General features: G+C 41.3%; 1 protein-coding gene across 2 annotated transcripts in view; it reads left to right on the top strand.

The window, feature by feature from the left end:
• The window catches only part of TSHR (thyroid stimulating hormone receptor), a 61,623-nt gene extending 53,846 nt beyond the window's left edge, over positions 1-7,777 (top strand). For both annotated transcript variants that reach the window (XM_039553227.1, XM_010393679.4), the window contains 2 exons: positions 2,760-2,948; positions 3,748-7,777. In XM_039553227.1, the coding sequence (XP_039409161.1) occupies positions 2,760-2,948; positions 3,748-5,152 (1,594 nt within the window). In that variant the 3' untranslated portion in view covers positions 5,153-7,777. The remainder of the gene's footprint in view (positions 1-2,759; positions 2,949-3,747) is intronic.
• Positions 7,778-16,957: the final 9,180 nt, after the last annotated feature.

Raw genomic sequence — 16,957 nt, 5'->3', positions numbered from 1 at the left:
TCTTTTATTTTTCAATTAATCCAGGAGAGACATTCCCCTTGCCACACAACAGATTAGTTCTCAACAGCCCTTGATATCTGATTTTGTCAAGGCTTGTCAGAATTCCCAATTCATTGCACAAACAGGATCATCTTTCTCCATAGGTTTGTGCCAGTACATCTTCAAAGAACTCTCAAATGTGTGTGAGGTGTAATTTCCCTTTCAAAGAGTCTTAGCATCTCCCATCACGCAGCATTTAACCTGCTGCAAGATAGCTGCCACCACCATGAGCACTTGATGGAGACCCATGAGGGTTGCTGAAAGGCCAACTTTTTCTTGGTAAGATCTATCCCAAGATCTAATTTATCAAGATGTTTTACTGGAGAAGAGTTCTATAAAATGTCTCAAAGGGGGAAAAGGACTTCGCTCAGGACTTAGCAGGGCTTGTTATGGGAGTTTTGAACTACATTTGAAGGGAAATGGGGACACAGCCAGGCTCAACAGAGATAAGGTGTGGAAAGGGGATAGCTATAGCAACTGCCCAAGGAATAAAGGGAGACTTAAGAGGGGCTGACTCCAGTAAATACAAGCAAAGATATAACCACAAGAAAGGACTATGGGACATCCCTTTGCACCCTCTCTGGGATATTGACACAATACAAGCAACACAGCAAAACATAATCAGTCCAGGAGGTTCCTGGAAAGCACTGATGACAACTTCCTCTCACAGGTAATGGAGGATCCCACATGGAATGGTGTGCTGATTGGCCTTATACTAAGAAATATGGAAGGCCTTGTTGGAGATGTGAAGGTTGGGTGCAGGCATAGCTATAGTGACCATGAGATTGGGGAGTGACTTGGATTAAGAGGCAGATGCCTCCTCAGTAAATTTGCTGATGACACAGAGCTGATACCCCAGGGTGCTGTACAGCCCTTCAGAAGGACCTCAACAGGATGGAGAGATGGCCAGAGAAGAACTGCCTGAAATCCAGCAAAGGCAAATGCAGGTCCTGCACCTGGGGAAGAATAACCCCATGCACAAGTACAGGCTGGGGGCTGACCTGCTTGTAAGCAGCTCTGGGGAGAAGGATGAGGGGGTCCTGGTGGACAGCAAGCTGTCCGTGAGCCAGCAGCGTGTCCTGCCTTGTGGCCAAGAAGTCCAGTGGTATCCTGGGGTACATCAGGAAAAGCATTGCCAGCAGGTCAAGGGAGGTGATCCTGTCCCTCAGCCCTGGTGAGGCCACATCTGAAGTGCTGTGTCCAGTTCTGGGCTCCTCAGTCCAAGAGAGACTTGGAGCTCCTGGAGTGAGTCCAGTGGAGGGCTACAAATATGATTAAGGGTCTGGAGCATCTCTCTCACAAGGAAAGACTGAGGGAGCTGGGCCTGTTCAGCCTTGAGAACAGATGACTGAGAGGGGACCTCATCATACATATGAAAAAATTTCTTTACTATGAGGGTGGTCAAATGCTGTAACAAATTGCTAAAGAGGCTGTCTCCTGTCCTGAAAATGCTGAGAAATTAATGGGGACAGCTCAGAGCAATCTGCTCCAGGTGACCCTGTTTTGATCAAGGAGGTCAGACTGGATGATTTGGAAACTCAACTATTCTGTGATTCTTTAGAAGGTAAAGTGATAGCAGGCAACATTCAGACTCTTCTAAGAGCCAGTTCAGGCTGTTGGTAGAAACACCTATTGAAAAGAATTTTATGTAGTTGAAATTAATTAGTTGTGACATATTAAAAAACATATGATAGCAAGGAAGTTTTTAGAAGTGAAAAAGTCCTCCTACAAAGAGGAGCAGCATTTTCTAACTCAATTTAAAACCAAACAACTCAAAAGGGGAGAAAAAAAAAAAAAACACTGCAAACCCCAGTGTTTTAGACATTTAAAAGTTGCTTAAAGCATAAAATTAGTTCTAATTTCCTTTTAGGTGCAAGAAACCAGACAATGAGCAAGACTTCTAGAGGGATAAGAAAGTGTAAAAAAAAGCTGCATTATTTATTATGAGGGTGTTCATAATAAAACAGTGCTCAGAAAATGTTTCTACACTAGAACCCTTTTTACAGGTTCACCTCTCCACAGACAGTAACTCTAAGAATATCTTGACTTCAAGTGTCACTAGAAGAGGTTTTGGGACAAAGCAAAAACTGAGCAGAAAACACAGGTGACAGGCACCTGGCAGTTTGAAAGGAAAAGCCACCTCCTCATCAACTCTGCATCATCTCTCTCATGAGTCCACCTCAGCAGACAAGTAGAAAGCAATAAACATAATACTCAGTTTTCTGAGAGATTCAGGATGGACTAAGACAGAAAATTTTAATTTCAGTATATAGATAATATATAGGAATTCTTTTAGGAATTACAATGCTTTCTATTAAAGTGTGCCAATAGGTTACAATGAATCTAAAGAAGTCTAAGGGAATATAACTCTTCCAATGGAAGATGTGATTTCTTTAAAGAATTTTTAAAACTTTGTGTTTGCATATGCATTTGTGTCTGGTTGGCTTTAAAGGTATAATTTTAAAAGTTATGATATTTCATTATAATTCATATTCTGTGCTATAAGACATTAAAAGACAAGAGCTTTAAAAGACAGTGAAAGTCACAGAGAAATGAACAGCCTACTTTAATTTGAATGGTATCAGAACTTAGCAAGGCAATATGGAATCCCCACCTCCTCTGGATTTGATTTTTATTGTAGAACTCTGTGAAACTCCTGAAGAACTGTAACAATCTGAAAAAAACATCTGATCCAGTCATCTTTTTCTTTACTTACTTAGGGACATCTCCAGAACAGCTGTTGCCAACCTTCCAGCCAAAGGATTGGAAAGTGTAAAAGAACTAATGGCAAAAAATACGTGGGCTTTAAAGAAATTACCAGCTGTAAAGGTATTTCTTCAGCTAATGCGGGCTGACCTATCATATCCAAGTCACTGCTGTGCTTTCAAGAGCTGGAAAAAAAAAAGTGGGTGAGTTTCACTAACTGGCATTTATTTTTAAAGTATGTCAGTGAAGACAATGTTTTCTTAGTAATATAAAAATACATCTATTGGCACTTTTGTAACTATTTTTTCTAGGTATAGGCAATGTCCTTTGAAACAGATTACAATTGCAAACTGACAGAAGAATTTTTTGTAGGACCTTTTGCAGCAGTTCCTCCTCTTGTTGAGCCCATAATTAAAGGGAAAGAAAAAAGAAAAGGGTAATGTGCTACAGCAAGGCCTGGGAAAAAAGTGTTGGAGGGTTTATACCCTCAAGTCTTGTATGTTTTCTAATTGAAAAGCTTTTGACTACTGAAAATTTTTTGACTGCAAATACAGCTGCATCACACCATGAGGTACAGGATTCCAAATTGCTGCATTGCTAGTTAACTCTAAAGAAGCTACTGAACAGAAATTAGACTGATGGAAGTTCTGGGACAAATGGAATTGTGAACAATAGTGAAAAAGAATGTAATACTGTATGTATTATCCAAGAAGTTATAAACAGTAGGTAAATGTCTTCTTACCTACTAAGAATGTAGATTCCAAAAAAGAAGATAGATTATGGATGCCAAACAAGTAAAAATACTACTGAGGATAAAATTTTAAAAATGCCAGAAATGCTGTCGTACACTATATGGTCTGTTAACAAAAATATATCCAATCACATTTTTATAGCTACATTTTTATTCAGGATGATTTGCTTTTGAAGCATTCCCTTTGTTTACATGCTGTGTGCCAATCAGACTGTAAATGCCAGCAGTGATTTCCCCATCTACTCTTTCAGGATCCTGGAGTACCTGATGTGTAACCAGAGCAGCCACAGCTTTCATAAGAGATCAGTCAAGGCTATCAGAGACCCGTTTTACAAAGATTATGCAGAAGAATACACAGACCACACCGATGCTGTGTATGACACAAACACCAAGTTCACAAATTTTCATGAAAATTCCCATTATTACATTTTTTTGGAAGACCGTGGAGAAGGAAATTTTGGCTTTGGCAAAGAGCTCAAGAACCCCCAAACAGAGAATGTCCAGACCTTTGACAGTCATTATGACTATCCTGCCTGTGGAGGCAATGAAGACGTAGTATGCACGCCAGAGCCTGATGAGTTTAATCCGTGTGAGGATATAATGGGATATCAGTTTCTGAGGATTGTGGTGTGGTTTGTGAACCTGCTTGCCATCCTAGGCAACATTTTTGTCCTTTTCATCCTTCTCACCAGTCATTATAAACTGACTGTACCTCGCTTTTTGATGTGTAACTTGGCCTTTGCTGACTTCTGCATGGGGTTATACCTCCTTCTGATTGCTTCAGTGGATCTCCACACCAGGTCAGAGTACTATAACCATGCCATAGAGTGGCAGACTGGGCCTGGCTGCAACACAGCCGGGTTTTTCACGGTCTTTGCCAGTGAACTCTCTGTGTACACCCTGACTATGATCACTCTGGAGCGCTGGTACGCCATCACCTTCGCCATGCGCCCCGACCGGAAGATTCGTCTCCGTCATGCCGTGCTCATCATGCTGGGAGGGTGGCTCTCCTGCATCCTGCTTGCCCTTTTGCCACTGGTTGGTGTCAGCAGCTACAGCAAAGTCAGCATCTGCTTGCCTATGGACACTGAAACACCAGTGGCTGAAGCCTACATTGTCTTCGTTTTAATATGTAACATTATTGCTTTTGTCATCATTTGTGCCTGCTACATAAAAATCTACGTAACTGTGCGAAACCCCCAGTACAAGTCAGGGGACAAAGACACCAAAATTGCCAAGCGGATGGCTGTGTTGATTTTCACGGACTTTCTGTGCATGGCTCCCATCTCTTTCCATGCTTTATCTGCCATTATGAACAAACCACTGATAACTGTCTCCAATTCCAAGATTTTGCTGGTACTTTTCTACCCACTCAATTCTTGTGCCAACCCCTTTCTTTATGCTATTTTCACCAAAGCTTTCCGTAGAGATGTGTTTATCCTGCTAAGCAAGTTTGGGATATGTGAGCATCAGGCTCAAGTCTACAGAGGTCAGACAGTCTCAGCCAAAAACAGCAGTGGGTCTTACGGGCAGAAAATCAGCCGAGGGATAGGTCAGATTCTCACAAGCATTCAAGACCCAGTCAGTGATTATCTTCCTGCTGTGACAATGCAGAACCAAATTCTCATGGAAGAATGCAAGCAAACTGAGCTATAACATCCCAAAGTATCACAGCCAAAATCTGGTCAAGGGGTGATTGTGCATACAGTGAATCAAATGAGAAGATAACCTTGTCCATATCCTTTTTCCCCAGAATATGCTTAGCTGAAAGTACCTCCAGAGTGGTCTTCTTTTGGACAAACCACTTATTTGAACCTCTTATCAGTGCAGGGCAAAACATACGGTCCTGATGATAATTCTAGAGGTAGATGTGAATGCTCTGCCTAAATAGGAAAATTTATATCTATAAACTGAGCAAATATAAAATACACCCTAATCTAAAGCAAAATGTAAGAAGCAGGAGACCAACAATAAGACTTTGGGGTTCTTATATGACTAAAAAAAAAGGACAAAGTTTGATAATTAAAATCATATTAAAATAAAAAAAAGGTTAAAGTTCTCAAACACCTACATGTCAGAAGGTTCAGTTATTTTTCTAATAGCAAATTTCTGAAACTTCCACCAGGCCTAAACTGGAACAGATTTTTTCTCATTCTGTCATCCTGACCTAAAACAAATCTAGTCTTTTGTTTGCTGTTCTTGGTTTAGTTCAGTGAGGTGGGAAAAGAAGCTTCTTCTTCATACTGCTTTTATTTTGGTAGAAGGAAAATTATCACTGATTTTGCAGCTGTTCATAGGATAACAGGTAAGAAACATTAGGGCATTTGTGTCCCTCACTATCACTCTCTCACTTTTTGATAAACCTATTTAGGAGCTGGTTTATTTTAATTTGCTTTGAAGACCAGGCTACCCAGTCAAGTTAATGACGGTTGTTTGGGGTTTTTTTGGATGACTGATCCAGTTTTTACCATAGTCCAATGCTGTTTAATCTGAGCATGCTTATTGCTCCGAACACCCTATAACTCCTGTTTTCTTACCACTACTGCTGTCCCTACTTACCTCACTCTTACAGGGTAGAACTGTCCTTTTAGCACTTTCTATGTTGAGCTGCCTCAAACCTAGACTTAGACCAAGGGAGTAGATCATGCCTTTAGGTTACAGTTTACTGCATTGAAGGCTGACTTTTAGCTCCTCCAACATGTTTTAAGAACATCTCTCTATCTTGTAGTGAGATCTGTTACCTGACCTTTGTAACATTTGCAGTACAACTACAAGAATCACATAGTTACCTTCTGGCTGGCCACAGCATGGCTGTAATTGGGACATACATTCTCCACAATGTGCTTAAGGAAATCCATGCTCAGACACAAGGAACAACCCTCAGTCTAAACCACTAAAGCATCCTTCTACCATACCTGCTGCTAGATGAGGTCAGGCTTGGCTGTGCTCAGCCCATTCATATACCACAAACAAATGAATGGAGGCCTGGCTCTCTACACGTCCTGCAGACATCAGGACTCGGGGTAGGAGCTGCTCTGCACCAGCTGCATTGTTAACACCTGAGTGGCCTGAGTGCCTGGCTTTACTGGCAGGATCACACCTGTTCCCAGCCAACTCCACAGACTGGCTCTGCAGAACTGCTACCAAGGTTACCATGGATCACTCATCTATTTGAAAGCCTTGGCATAAGAATGGAAAATATTGTGTGAATATTCGCCCTCAGGTAGGTATTTTTAAATTCATTTTGTAATATCTATGCTGGTTTTCATGGAATTATAGATTAATGATTAACTATAATTAAATTAATCAGACAATAGTCAGGTCTTATGTAATCTAGGCTAGTAGTGTCCAAGAAAACATAATGATAGAGCCCTTAGAACTGCTGGCTACTACAGCTGGAAAACTGAGTGATTGCAAATGCCATGTACATACTCTATTAGAGTCTGTATTTTCCAAATATTTAAAACTCAATTTGATTCTGTATTTCTGAATATAAATGAAGGCTGCTTCAGTGAGCAAAAGCAAGGGCCTAGATTCATGAATTCCATGAGATGGTCTTACACAAAATAAATACTCTCTCATCGTTAAAGCCATTTAAAAAAACCTACAATATTGCATTATAGATTAATTTAGCTGCTTATTTTGAGGGAGAGGCATGTTTCCATTTTAGGTTGATTCTCAGCAAACTCTAAAAGCAAAACTGCTGAAACTCATGCGAATAATAATTTATGACCTCCTCTTCTGTAATCTGGACTCGTTCAGTGTTACATCAGAAACAAAGACAGCTTCTTAAGTGTGCAGATCAGCAAAATTCCCTACTCTTGAAACAGCTGTGTTTGTAATGATCTGGCCATGTCCGAGAGTCCCATACAAACATGGGACTTTTGAGATGCAACACCCTCCGGCCAGGTTCTGCCACCCTTCTGATACTGGCATAACCATTAAAGGGAGAAAAAGTTGCCTGAGTGCCTTTATTTACTATCTCAGCAGCAGCAAAGACAATCAAGTTCTAATGGACATTTATCCTACAGACTTCACAGACACTAGTGTACCAGAGGAAAAGAAAATTCAAGCTTAAATCATATTCTTTTTCAGAAAGAGAAAAGACTAAACCAAAATTGATGTTAAAAGTGCTTCTAAAAGTATGTATCGGTTTGGCACAGCCTGGTTTTACATAGCAGGGGGGCCACAAAGGTGGCTCCTGCGAGGAAGCTGCTGGAAGCTTCCACCGTGTCTGGCAGAGCCAATGGCTGATGGCTCTGAAGATGGACATGCTGCTGGCCAAGGCTGGACCAATGAGAGAGGTTGGTAACACCTCTGATGACATATTTAAGAAGAAAATCAAAACAAAGTCACAAGATTGTGTGGGAAAACATGTGAGGGAAAACAACATGGAGACACCAAGGTCAGTGCAGAAGGAGGGGCAGGAGGTGCTCCAGGCGCCGGAGCCGAGGTTCCTCTGCAGGCCGTGGTGCAGACCATGGTGCAGCAGCTGTGCCCCTGCAGCCCGTGGGGATCCACAGGGGATGCAGAGATCCACCCACAGCCCGTGGGGATCCACGGGGGATGCAGAGATCCACCCACAGCCCGTGGGGATCCACGGGGGATGCAGAGATCCACCTGCAGCCCGTGGGGATCCACGGGGGATGCAGAGATCCACCCACAGCCCGTGGGGGAGGTGCCCGTGCCGGAGCGGGTGGATGCCTGGAGGAGGCTGTGATCCAGTGGGAGACCCGCTGGAGAGAGAGGGCCCTGCTGCCAGGCTGGAGCAGCCTGTCCTTGGGGGACTGCACCCCGAGGAAGGAGAGAGCCCCGGCGCAGCAGTTTGGGAGGGCTGTGGGCCCGTGGGAGGGGCTCACGCTGCAGCAGGGGCGGTGCGGCCGCTGCGCGGGAGAGCGGACCCACGCCAGGGAAGTTCAGGAGAACTGTCTCCCATGGGAGGGACCCACGGCCTCACAGGGGAAGACTCCTCTCCTGGAGCAGCAGAAGGAAATCTCAGTGATGAACTGACCAAACCCCCAGGCCCTGTCTCCTGTGCTGTCGGTGGGAAGGAGGGAGGGGCAGGGGGAAGGTGTTTTAAGGGCTTATTTTACTTCTCATTATCCTCCTCTGATTCTGTTAGTAACAAATTCATTTTACAGCTTAAGTTAAGCCTGTTTTGCCCTTGAAGTGTTTCTCCTGGTCCTTATCTCACTCATGAAGTGTTTGTTAATTTTTTTTCCTTTTCCCTCCCCTGCCCAGCTGTGGCAGGGGAGGGTGAGCGAGCGGCTCTCCTGGGTGCCTGGCATTGGGCCAGTGTCCAACCACAACAAAGTAACATGGATCTTTCCAGAATATTTATTTCACAGAAACTAGTAGGACATTGGAAAGATGTGGTATGTTGGACTGGTACAGGTTCTTGTAAATTAATACAGCTGTTTGCTGTTACTAATGGATGATGGATATATTTACACGTTATTCAACTTTTCTGTCTCTCATCATTGCATATACATTATGCCTGTTAAAAGAATTCCGAGATACTGCCTTTATCAATGAAGTTTGATATTTCCAGTTTGTCTTGCATATTCCTTCTTGTGTTTACCTTGGTAAAAAATATTTTAGAAGCTCTTGGAAAGGTCCAGGAAAATAGAATTTAAATATTTGCCAGATCTTTTATTGTAAATGTTTGTATCCTATAGATATTCTCTTCCATTTCTGCTCTGATCAATCCCTTGAGACATTTTTGGGTTTGTGCACACCTTTATGTAATACTTGATATTTTAAATCTGTGTGAGCAAGTTGTATTATTTCTGGCATTTAGTATATATGTTCTCTAGAATACTTCAGAAATAATGCAAAGCATGGGAATAAAATGTTTTGTTTGAAATTGGAAGAGGCTCAACAAGCTTTTTTGGGAAATCTTAAAATATTTTTCCTATAAAAGAAGTTAATACTGTTTCTCTTGCATTCAGTGTCATTGTTCTCCTTGGCTGACCTACCCCATGACACCCTGTCTGATGCAGTTTTGGGGTTTTAGCTCCATCACTAGCTGTGAGAGGGATGTCCTAAATAGCCATTTCAGACAGTGTAGTAGGGATAGAAAGGAACAGCAGTAGTACTGCTGAGCTCTGGGATTCTAAAACCATCACTCATTACATCCAAAAGAATCCAAACAACCACCTAACAGCCATGGGGTCCTCTTCAAAAGACTAAATCTGGAATCTGATCTATTCATTCTCCTTTTTAAACCTAACATATATGGTCAGCTGCACTGACTAAGGATTGAACAGTTCATAAGAAAACACTTCATACTATGAAGTTTGTGTGGTGGAGAGAGACTACTGCAGGAATTCTTGGAATAACTAAATGAATCTTCTCATCTGCTACATGAAACAATATCCCTCCCCTCCCACTAGGTCTCCCCTCAGGGCCTTCCCCTTTGGTCGCCAAATTTTATGTTCAGTAGTTCTTATCAGTGGGGGGGATGGAAGGGAGAAGTTATCTTTGCTATATAGATCCTTGCATTACCTGAAAAAAACCCAAACAAAACACTTGAGTGACAACTCCCAGTGCTGCAAACTGTCAAAGCAATCAAATATCAGTTAGCTCTTGACATACCCTCCCTGTCCCAAAAATCACAGCTGACTTCAGTATCTGTACACTTTACCACTCCCTGTAATGGTGCTTCTCACTATATGAAGTTTTAGGGTGCAAGGAAAGCACAGCTGGACGAAGTCAGGAGTAGCAGCTGACTTACTGAAACTTGTTGTTAAAGGTTGCTGTGGGTAATAAAGTTTACATAGGTTTATGGAGAGACTGAAATTTCACAGAAGAGAAAGCTGAGGGAAGATACTAAACCCACAAAACCTGTATGACTGGGGATGCTTCTGAACTGCAACTACATGGCAGAAGGGAGGCAGTACTCAGGGAGTGTATCACATGTACTTGCCAATTCTCCTATTCTTCGCTCACCACATACTGTTAGCAGCTATCACAGTCAGGACTTTGGCACAGGTGGACTTTTGGTCTGTTCCATGGCAGCCACTTTTCTTCTGTTCATGCAGTTCCCTATTCAGACTGCAAAGACAGCTTAAATTCCATCTTCCTTCAGTAGGTCTGACCTCAGAGCTCAGGTAGGTAAAAAAATCCATCTGGGTGAAGAACATATTCCCTGTTCACAGCACTGCCTCAATTAATTGACCCCTCATGGCTCAAGTGCTTTCACATGAGGGCAGAGAGTAACCACCTTCTCTCAGAACCCTGCACAAAAAATGGGAAAATACAATGTTACCATTCTTTGGAACATCATATGGCTCTGAGATTTCAGATTGGAGGACAGAAAATCCTGATCTAGGGTGGCAGATAATGCCATTATTTTCTCTACATAAACTTCTGTGATTTTATCTGCATTATGTGCATTACATTAATAACACACCATGAAGATTTCTTCATTCTTGGACAACATAGGAAAAAAGCTGGAAAGTTGAGCTGGAGCCGTAGTTACAAACACTTGGAACTTTCTCTAAACAATTTAACGGCTTTAGGTGACCTTTGTTAGTCTCCTCTCTCTCCAACAGAGAGACATGTGGGGGTTTTTCATAGAGTGGATATTGGTTCTAGATGACATCATCTGCAACAGATCATAGTCGAAGTAAGCACACCCTGCCCTGCTGATGGTATTTGGATTCTGAAAATAGCACAAGCAATCAAAGATAAATTTCACATCACTACCATAGCATTTTGGTTTATTAACATAAATGCCCTCTTGCTTCCTTTCTTGTGGGATAAATAAAGTATTAATGCTCACAGCACAGTCTTTGGAACCAAAGACTGTACCAAAAAATGTCCTTAGAAAAAGAAACTTGATTTGAGTAGGAGCCCTATGCTTATGTGTTAAAATGAACCAAAGCCTCCCTCCCAGGCTCTTTGGGCAGGCTGATGAGTAATAACAGCATAATCTGTATTGTTTTTCTAACAGATACCAGGCATCTGCACTTTAAAACCACTCAGTAATCAAATGGTTTCAGGGTTGCTGTTAAAATTGGTCAGTGAGGCAGAATTTTAGTTGCATATTATGCCTTTCCCTTATGCATTCTCTTCCTCCTTTGTAGGGATTCTGAAAACATATGACATTATACTGCACTTACATGTAGGCTTTGTGGACTAAGGCACGAGATGTTGAAGGGCCCTCATCATGCCCTGGAACAGAAGATGGTTAAGAGGTCTTAGTGACGCACACCAGGAGATTCTGACAGCATCGCCAACCTAGAATTCACACTGGTCAATAACACATCTCCAGAAAGCTGGAATACTTTTCATCTGTTTAGTCACTTCCATCTGACCAGACTTACTTTTGTATGACTGGAAATCATGATGTGAAAGTGGACAAATGAAGGCTCTATGAGGTCAATATACAGAGTATTTCATCAGAACCCATCAGCTCTAACTTCCTATTCCCATCCCACACCTGCCCCCCCCCCCCACGTACACACATTGGTATGAATTTCCACAGTAACCTAGTAATTTCTAGGTTCTTAGCTTAGACAGGATACCAGTCCTGTGTAGTTTTGTAACTGCCTGGCCTTACTTTCCACCCTGAAAATATTGGGTAACTATTCCAAAACGTGGAAAAGTCTCATGAACTGTAGCACAGGACTTGGATCTCACTGGGACCATCCTGAACTTACTCCTTCCAAGAGTTTAACTTCTGTGGGATTAATATAATCAACTTGAATCATACCCCACCTTTTTGGGAGGACTTCTCTGCACCGTCCTGATTATATGCAATGCCAGGGCTTGTACTTGTGGCCATCTCAAGTCATGCTGCACTGTTGCACACCTGTGCAGTTCCACTGAAGCTTGTGAAGCTTTGCTAATGAGTTCAAGAAGAAGGTTCACACTCATTACAGTTCTCAGCTATTCAATATGCAGCTGTGATGAGCAGTCTCCTTTGGGTTCTTAATTTTTCTTCTCTCTGAAGGAATGAAATCTGTTGTGAACTGAACATCAACTTCATTAACAACCTCTATTGAAGAGCTCATTAAACAGTCATTACAAAGTGACTGAAATTGTTGGATTGTTACTTGCATATATACTGTGATACTTTTTATAAGACCTACTTTGCTGCCAGGAAGAGACGCTCTGTTTCGAACACTGAGACTGTTAACTGGTGAACTGCCAAACCCATGCTGGTTGTCTTACAGTTTCAGCTGAAATGACAGTGGCTTTTCTTTGAAAAGTGAAGAAAAAGTACAGTACTCATGTCTTTTATGAAGGCAAAGCAGCAACAAATTAAACCTGAGCAGTAACATGAGTTTTACCAAAATCTTTCTCACTGCAGGCTCTGAGGGTGTTACCCGATGGGGTCTTCCCCATGGCTGGCTGCTGACATATACAGGATAGCATCTGAAATACCAAGCAGCACCAAGGCTTTATTTGTGCTGGTTTCAGTTTGACTGTAGTGAGAATTCCCTAAGTTATATGTGGATTACTGCTGCTGCCTAGAGGGAGCTGCGGAAACAACAGATGAATTCTTTTTTAGCCAGCTACAGATTTCTGACTATACCCTGCAACTGTCAGTATAAAACAGCAAGAGCAGTATTTTCATTAGAAAGCAAAGAGAGCATGTGACACACTGGCACATGCACTTTGCCCATGAAAAGTTCAGAATAAAAAAGGGGGTTTTTGTTTCATACATACACTTCTCCTTTGACAAGAAAGTATGCTTGCAAACTCTCCTTTTGTTTTTTTAAAGGCTGGCTGCATTATTTTATCTTTTCCTCTGTACTGTTTCCTCTTTCCAGTTTCTTTTTACATCTCCTTTCTCTGCTATGGCAAAACCCTACGCTCTATTTGAAGAATTATTTTATGTTTCCCACCTACTATCTAAAGTGATTTAGGCTACATGGCAACACAGGAACCTCAGAGAGAAATAAAGCTGTTTAAGGACGTGAAAATCATTCAGGGCAGAAAATGAAAGCTAAAAGATACTCTGAATAAAGACTAACAGCAATTTGATCTGCTAAGTTTAAGAACTGCTCCACTTTGTCTCTACCCCCTCCCAAAACCAACTTAAGTGATACATGCGAAACCATCTCAGATGTGAATATACTTCACCTTTAGCTACCTGATTTTTAACACCAGTATCATCATCACACTTATCAAGCCACGTGCCAACTCTTTATACATACATGGTATTTCACTAGATGCTGCTTTAAGACTAAAACTACTTAGTAAAATCAGACAGACAAATTCAGCCCACAAAAACCAGGATGTCAGCAATGTTATTCCCAGCACTAATGCTTTTTCTTCGTTAAGAGCATGAACAAGGTGAGCTCAGCAGGAAAAGGCCTCCATCCTGCAACAATTTGAATTTTCTGAAACAAAAGGCAATCTGTGCCAAAACAAAACCTACAAGCAGTATTCCCACCAGGTGAATTCTGCAATAAATCCTTTTTTAGAAATGCTGTACTTCCACAACTGTATGTTTCCCAGAATACATTACCTGTTGGAACAAGACAGCCCACCTAGACTCAGCCAGTTGTTCCTCCAAGGGGAAAGGTCTGTATGAAATACTCAGACGCTGGTACAGCAGGACACATGAGGAGCCCTGTCTGCAGGGACCTCACATCAGGATTCCTGGGAGAAATTGGAAAATTCAGGCAGCCAAGAGCTTTAGCAGAAAGGACTGCCATCCGTATTTTGCTGGTCAAAATGGTTTTCCACATCACAAGCAAGGAAGGGCTGTTCTTTACCTTGACATTAACTCCAGCAAGCTCCAGTACTTGTAAAGCAGCGTCCGGACTCTTGGGATTCCAACTGTCTTCTGTTCCAGACATTCAGAGGGATTTTTCCACAACACAATTCTTCATTTGGCTCCTCTAGCAAAGGAAAAACATTTCTACCTTGGCAGAATCACACATCCACACAACATTTTTTGCTGTTATGAGATTATTTACTATTTTTATAATTTAATGATAGTCCTTGTTTTGGATTTGCTACTGAAATATACTTATCCAAATTAAACACCATGTTTTCAATTTCAGTAAATTTTTATTTATCAACCTGAACTAAAAAGGAAAACAAAAACTAGATGTATTTTTAAATAGTTATAATTGAAAAGCTTATTAAAATAGCAGTTCATGAATATCCATCTTCAGAAAGCAGTTTTTGACCCATGGAAGTGAACGGGCAACTCAGTATCATTTGTAATGTAAAGCACTATTTTCATTTATTCTCTCTCCACATTATCTATTTCAGATAACCCTCTTTCAGGTCACATGACGGCATACACATTTATAATATGTAAAAAGGTGTAATTGCACAGGCACTTCACAAAAAATAATTGAGAAAGTCTTCACTCTAAAGAAAAAAACTGCCCTAAACCTATTTTCTGAATATTATATATCCACACCGAAGGTCAAACGTGGTTGAACTGCAGTTTATCTGACTGTACTACAGATGTCCTTACCTCTGAAAGGATTAGATTTTGGCATAATCCCATTAGTGGTAAAGAGTGCTGAAATCTGCTCTGAAAACAAGGGGCAAGTCTTTAAGAGTATTTTACAAACAGAAGTCTGCATTAGAAAAAACAAAACACATACTCAAAAGCTGATACAGTTTAAGACAAGTTGTAAGGAATAATGTATAGTTGAAAATAAACAGGGATATACTGAAAGCTATACTAATGCACTAAGATTCTTATCCTCTCATACCTCTGCAATGACAATAATCAAGCCATATAAAAATCAGATAACAAAAAATTATGCATTTTTAAATATACTTGATTTTGAAAAAAAAAAACATCCTTCAATACTTTGCTCAGCCACAGCTGGGAAAGCACACTTAACGTTCAATTATAACATTCTCATCTTTCCTCAAAGGAATGAATTTTTTTTGTGTTTTAACTTAAATTTGCCATTAATTTGTTTTGCATTCTGCTTTGCCTCCTCTTTTGTCAGGGTCCTTTTGGCCAAAATAACAGGCCATTTTTTTGACCTGTTTGTTTCTTACGTGGTGTGCAAGCTACAACAGCAATGATCTCTTTTGGAAAAACACTGGATTTCTTAATAGTTATTTATCCAGAATCGACTCCAACTCCTTTTCAAGTAAGGAAAATATTATCGAAAAAGCAGTATTGTATTTTTTTAGATTTGTTTAAGTGTTGAGGGCTGGAGAGTAAAGAGGAGTACTGGGGGATGGGGAGGAGGGGATCCACCCCTGAGTACTAGCGAAAAAAACAAACCGAAACACACCACTCCTCATGAGTCTTGGTTTGCTACACATTGATGCCACTGTAGATAAAAAATTAGTTCAAAATCACCACATCCTAAAATACAACCCCCCCATACAGGCAGCATAGCCTACATTTTATTTTCTTTCTAATTATTTTAGAGTTTCAAGTTCAAAATTTAGATTTAAAAATAATCACAAGTTCATGTCTCAAGATACTGCTTTTAGACAGGAGCTAGAAAGGTATCACCTGCTTATGCCAGAAAGCAGTTCTGTCAGAATAAATTAACTAATGAAGAAAAAACCTTATTGATCAGCCAATTATCATCCAAGCACTCTGTATTTTACTTCTTGGTATTTTCTCGCATTTCCACATACAGGACTAACATCATGATGTCACACAGAATCATTAGGGTTGGAAGAGACCTCTGCAGAGCATCCAGTCCAACCCCCCTGCCAGGCAGTGTCACCTAGAACAGGTGACACAGGAACTTGTCCAGGTGGGTTTTGAATGTCTCCAGAGAGGGAGAATCCACGTACTCCCAGGGCAGCCTGTGCCAGTGCTCTGCCACACTCATTGTAAAAATGTTCTTCCTCATGATGAGGTGGAACTTCATCATGTGTTTGGCCATTGCTCCTTGTCCTGTCGCTGGGCATCACTGAAAAGAGTCTGGCACCATCCTCTTGACACCCATGTTTGAGATATTAATAGGCATTAATGTGATCCCTTCTCAGTCTTCTCCAGACTAAGCAGGCCCAGCTCTCAGTCTCTCCTAAGACTGATACTCCAAACCCTTGGTCATCTTTGTAGCCCTTTGCTGGACCCTCCCCAGTAGCTCCTTGTCATTCTTGTACTGAGCAGCCCAGAACTGGACACAGCTCTACAGCTGTGGCCTCACCAGGGCTGAGTAGAGGGGGTGGATCACCTCCCTCAACCCACTGGGCACTGTTCCCCAATGCAACCTCAGGAAACCACTGGCCCAAACAACCAAGTTTTTCAACCAATCTTGTCTTAACACCTAGCCTTAGGTTACCATGGGGAGAAATCCTTAAACAAATATCCAAGTCTGGCCTCAAGATTAAACTGTGAATTTTTTTTATAATACTGTGATGATATTAAATTGAAAGTCTGCAAGGCAAACTCAACTAGTAAGTGACAGTGAAATTACCTGCACGTGATGAAAATAATTCAGAATCTTCAACATTATTATGGATTAGTAATAAGCCTTACATATGAAACAAATGCACATG

The sequence above is a fragment of the Corvus cornix genome, chromosome 5 (genome assembly GCF_000738735.6).
Source record: "Corvus cornix cornix isolate S_Up_H32 chromosome 5, ASM73873v5, whole genome shotgun sequence".
NCBI lineage: Eukaryota > Metazoa > Chordata > Aves > Passeriformes > Corvidae > Corvus > Corvus cornix.
This window is presented reverse-complemented; position numbering and strand designations above follow the sequence as displayed.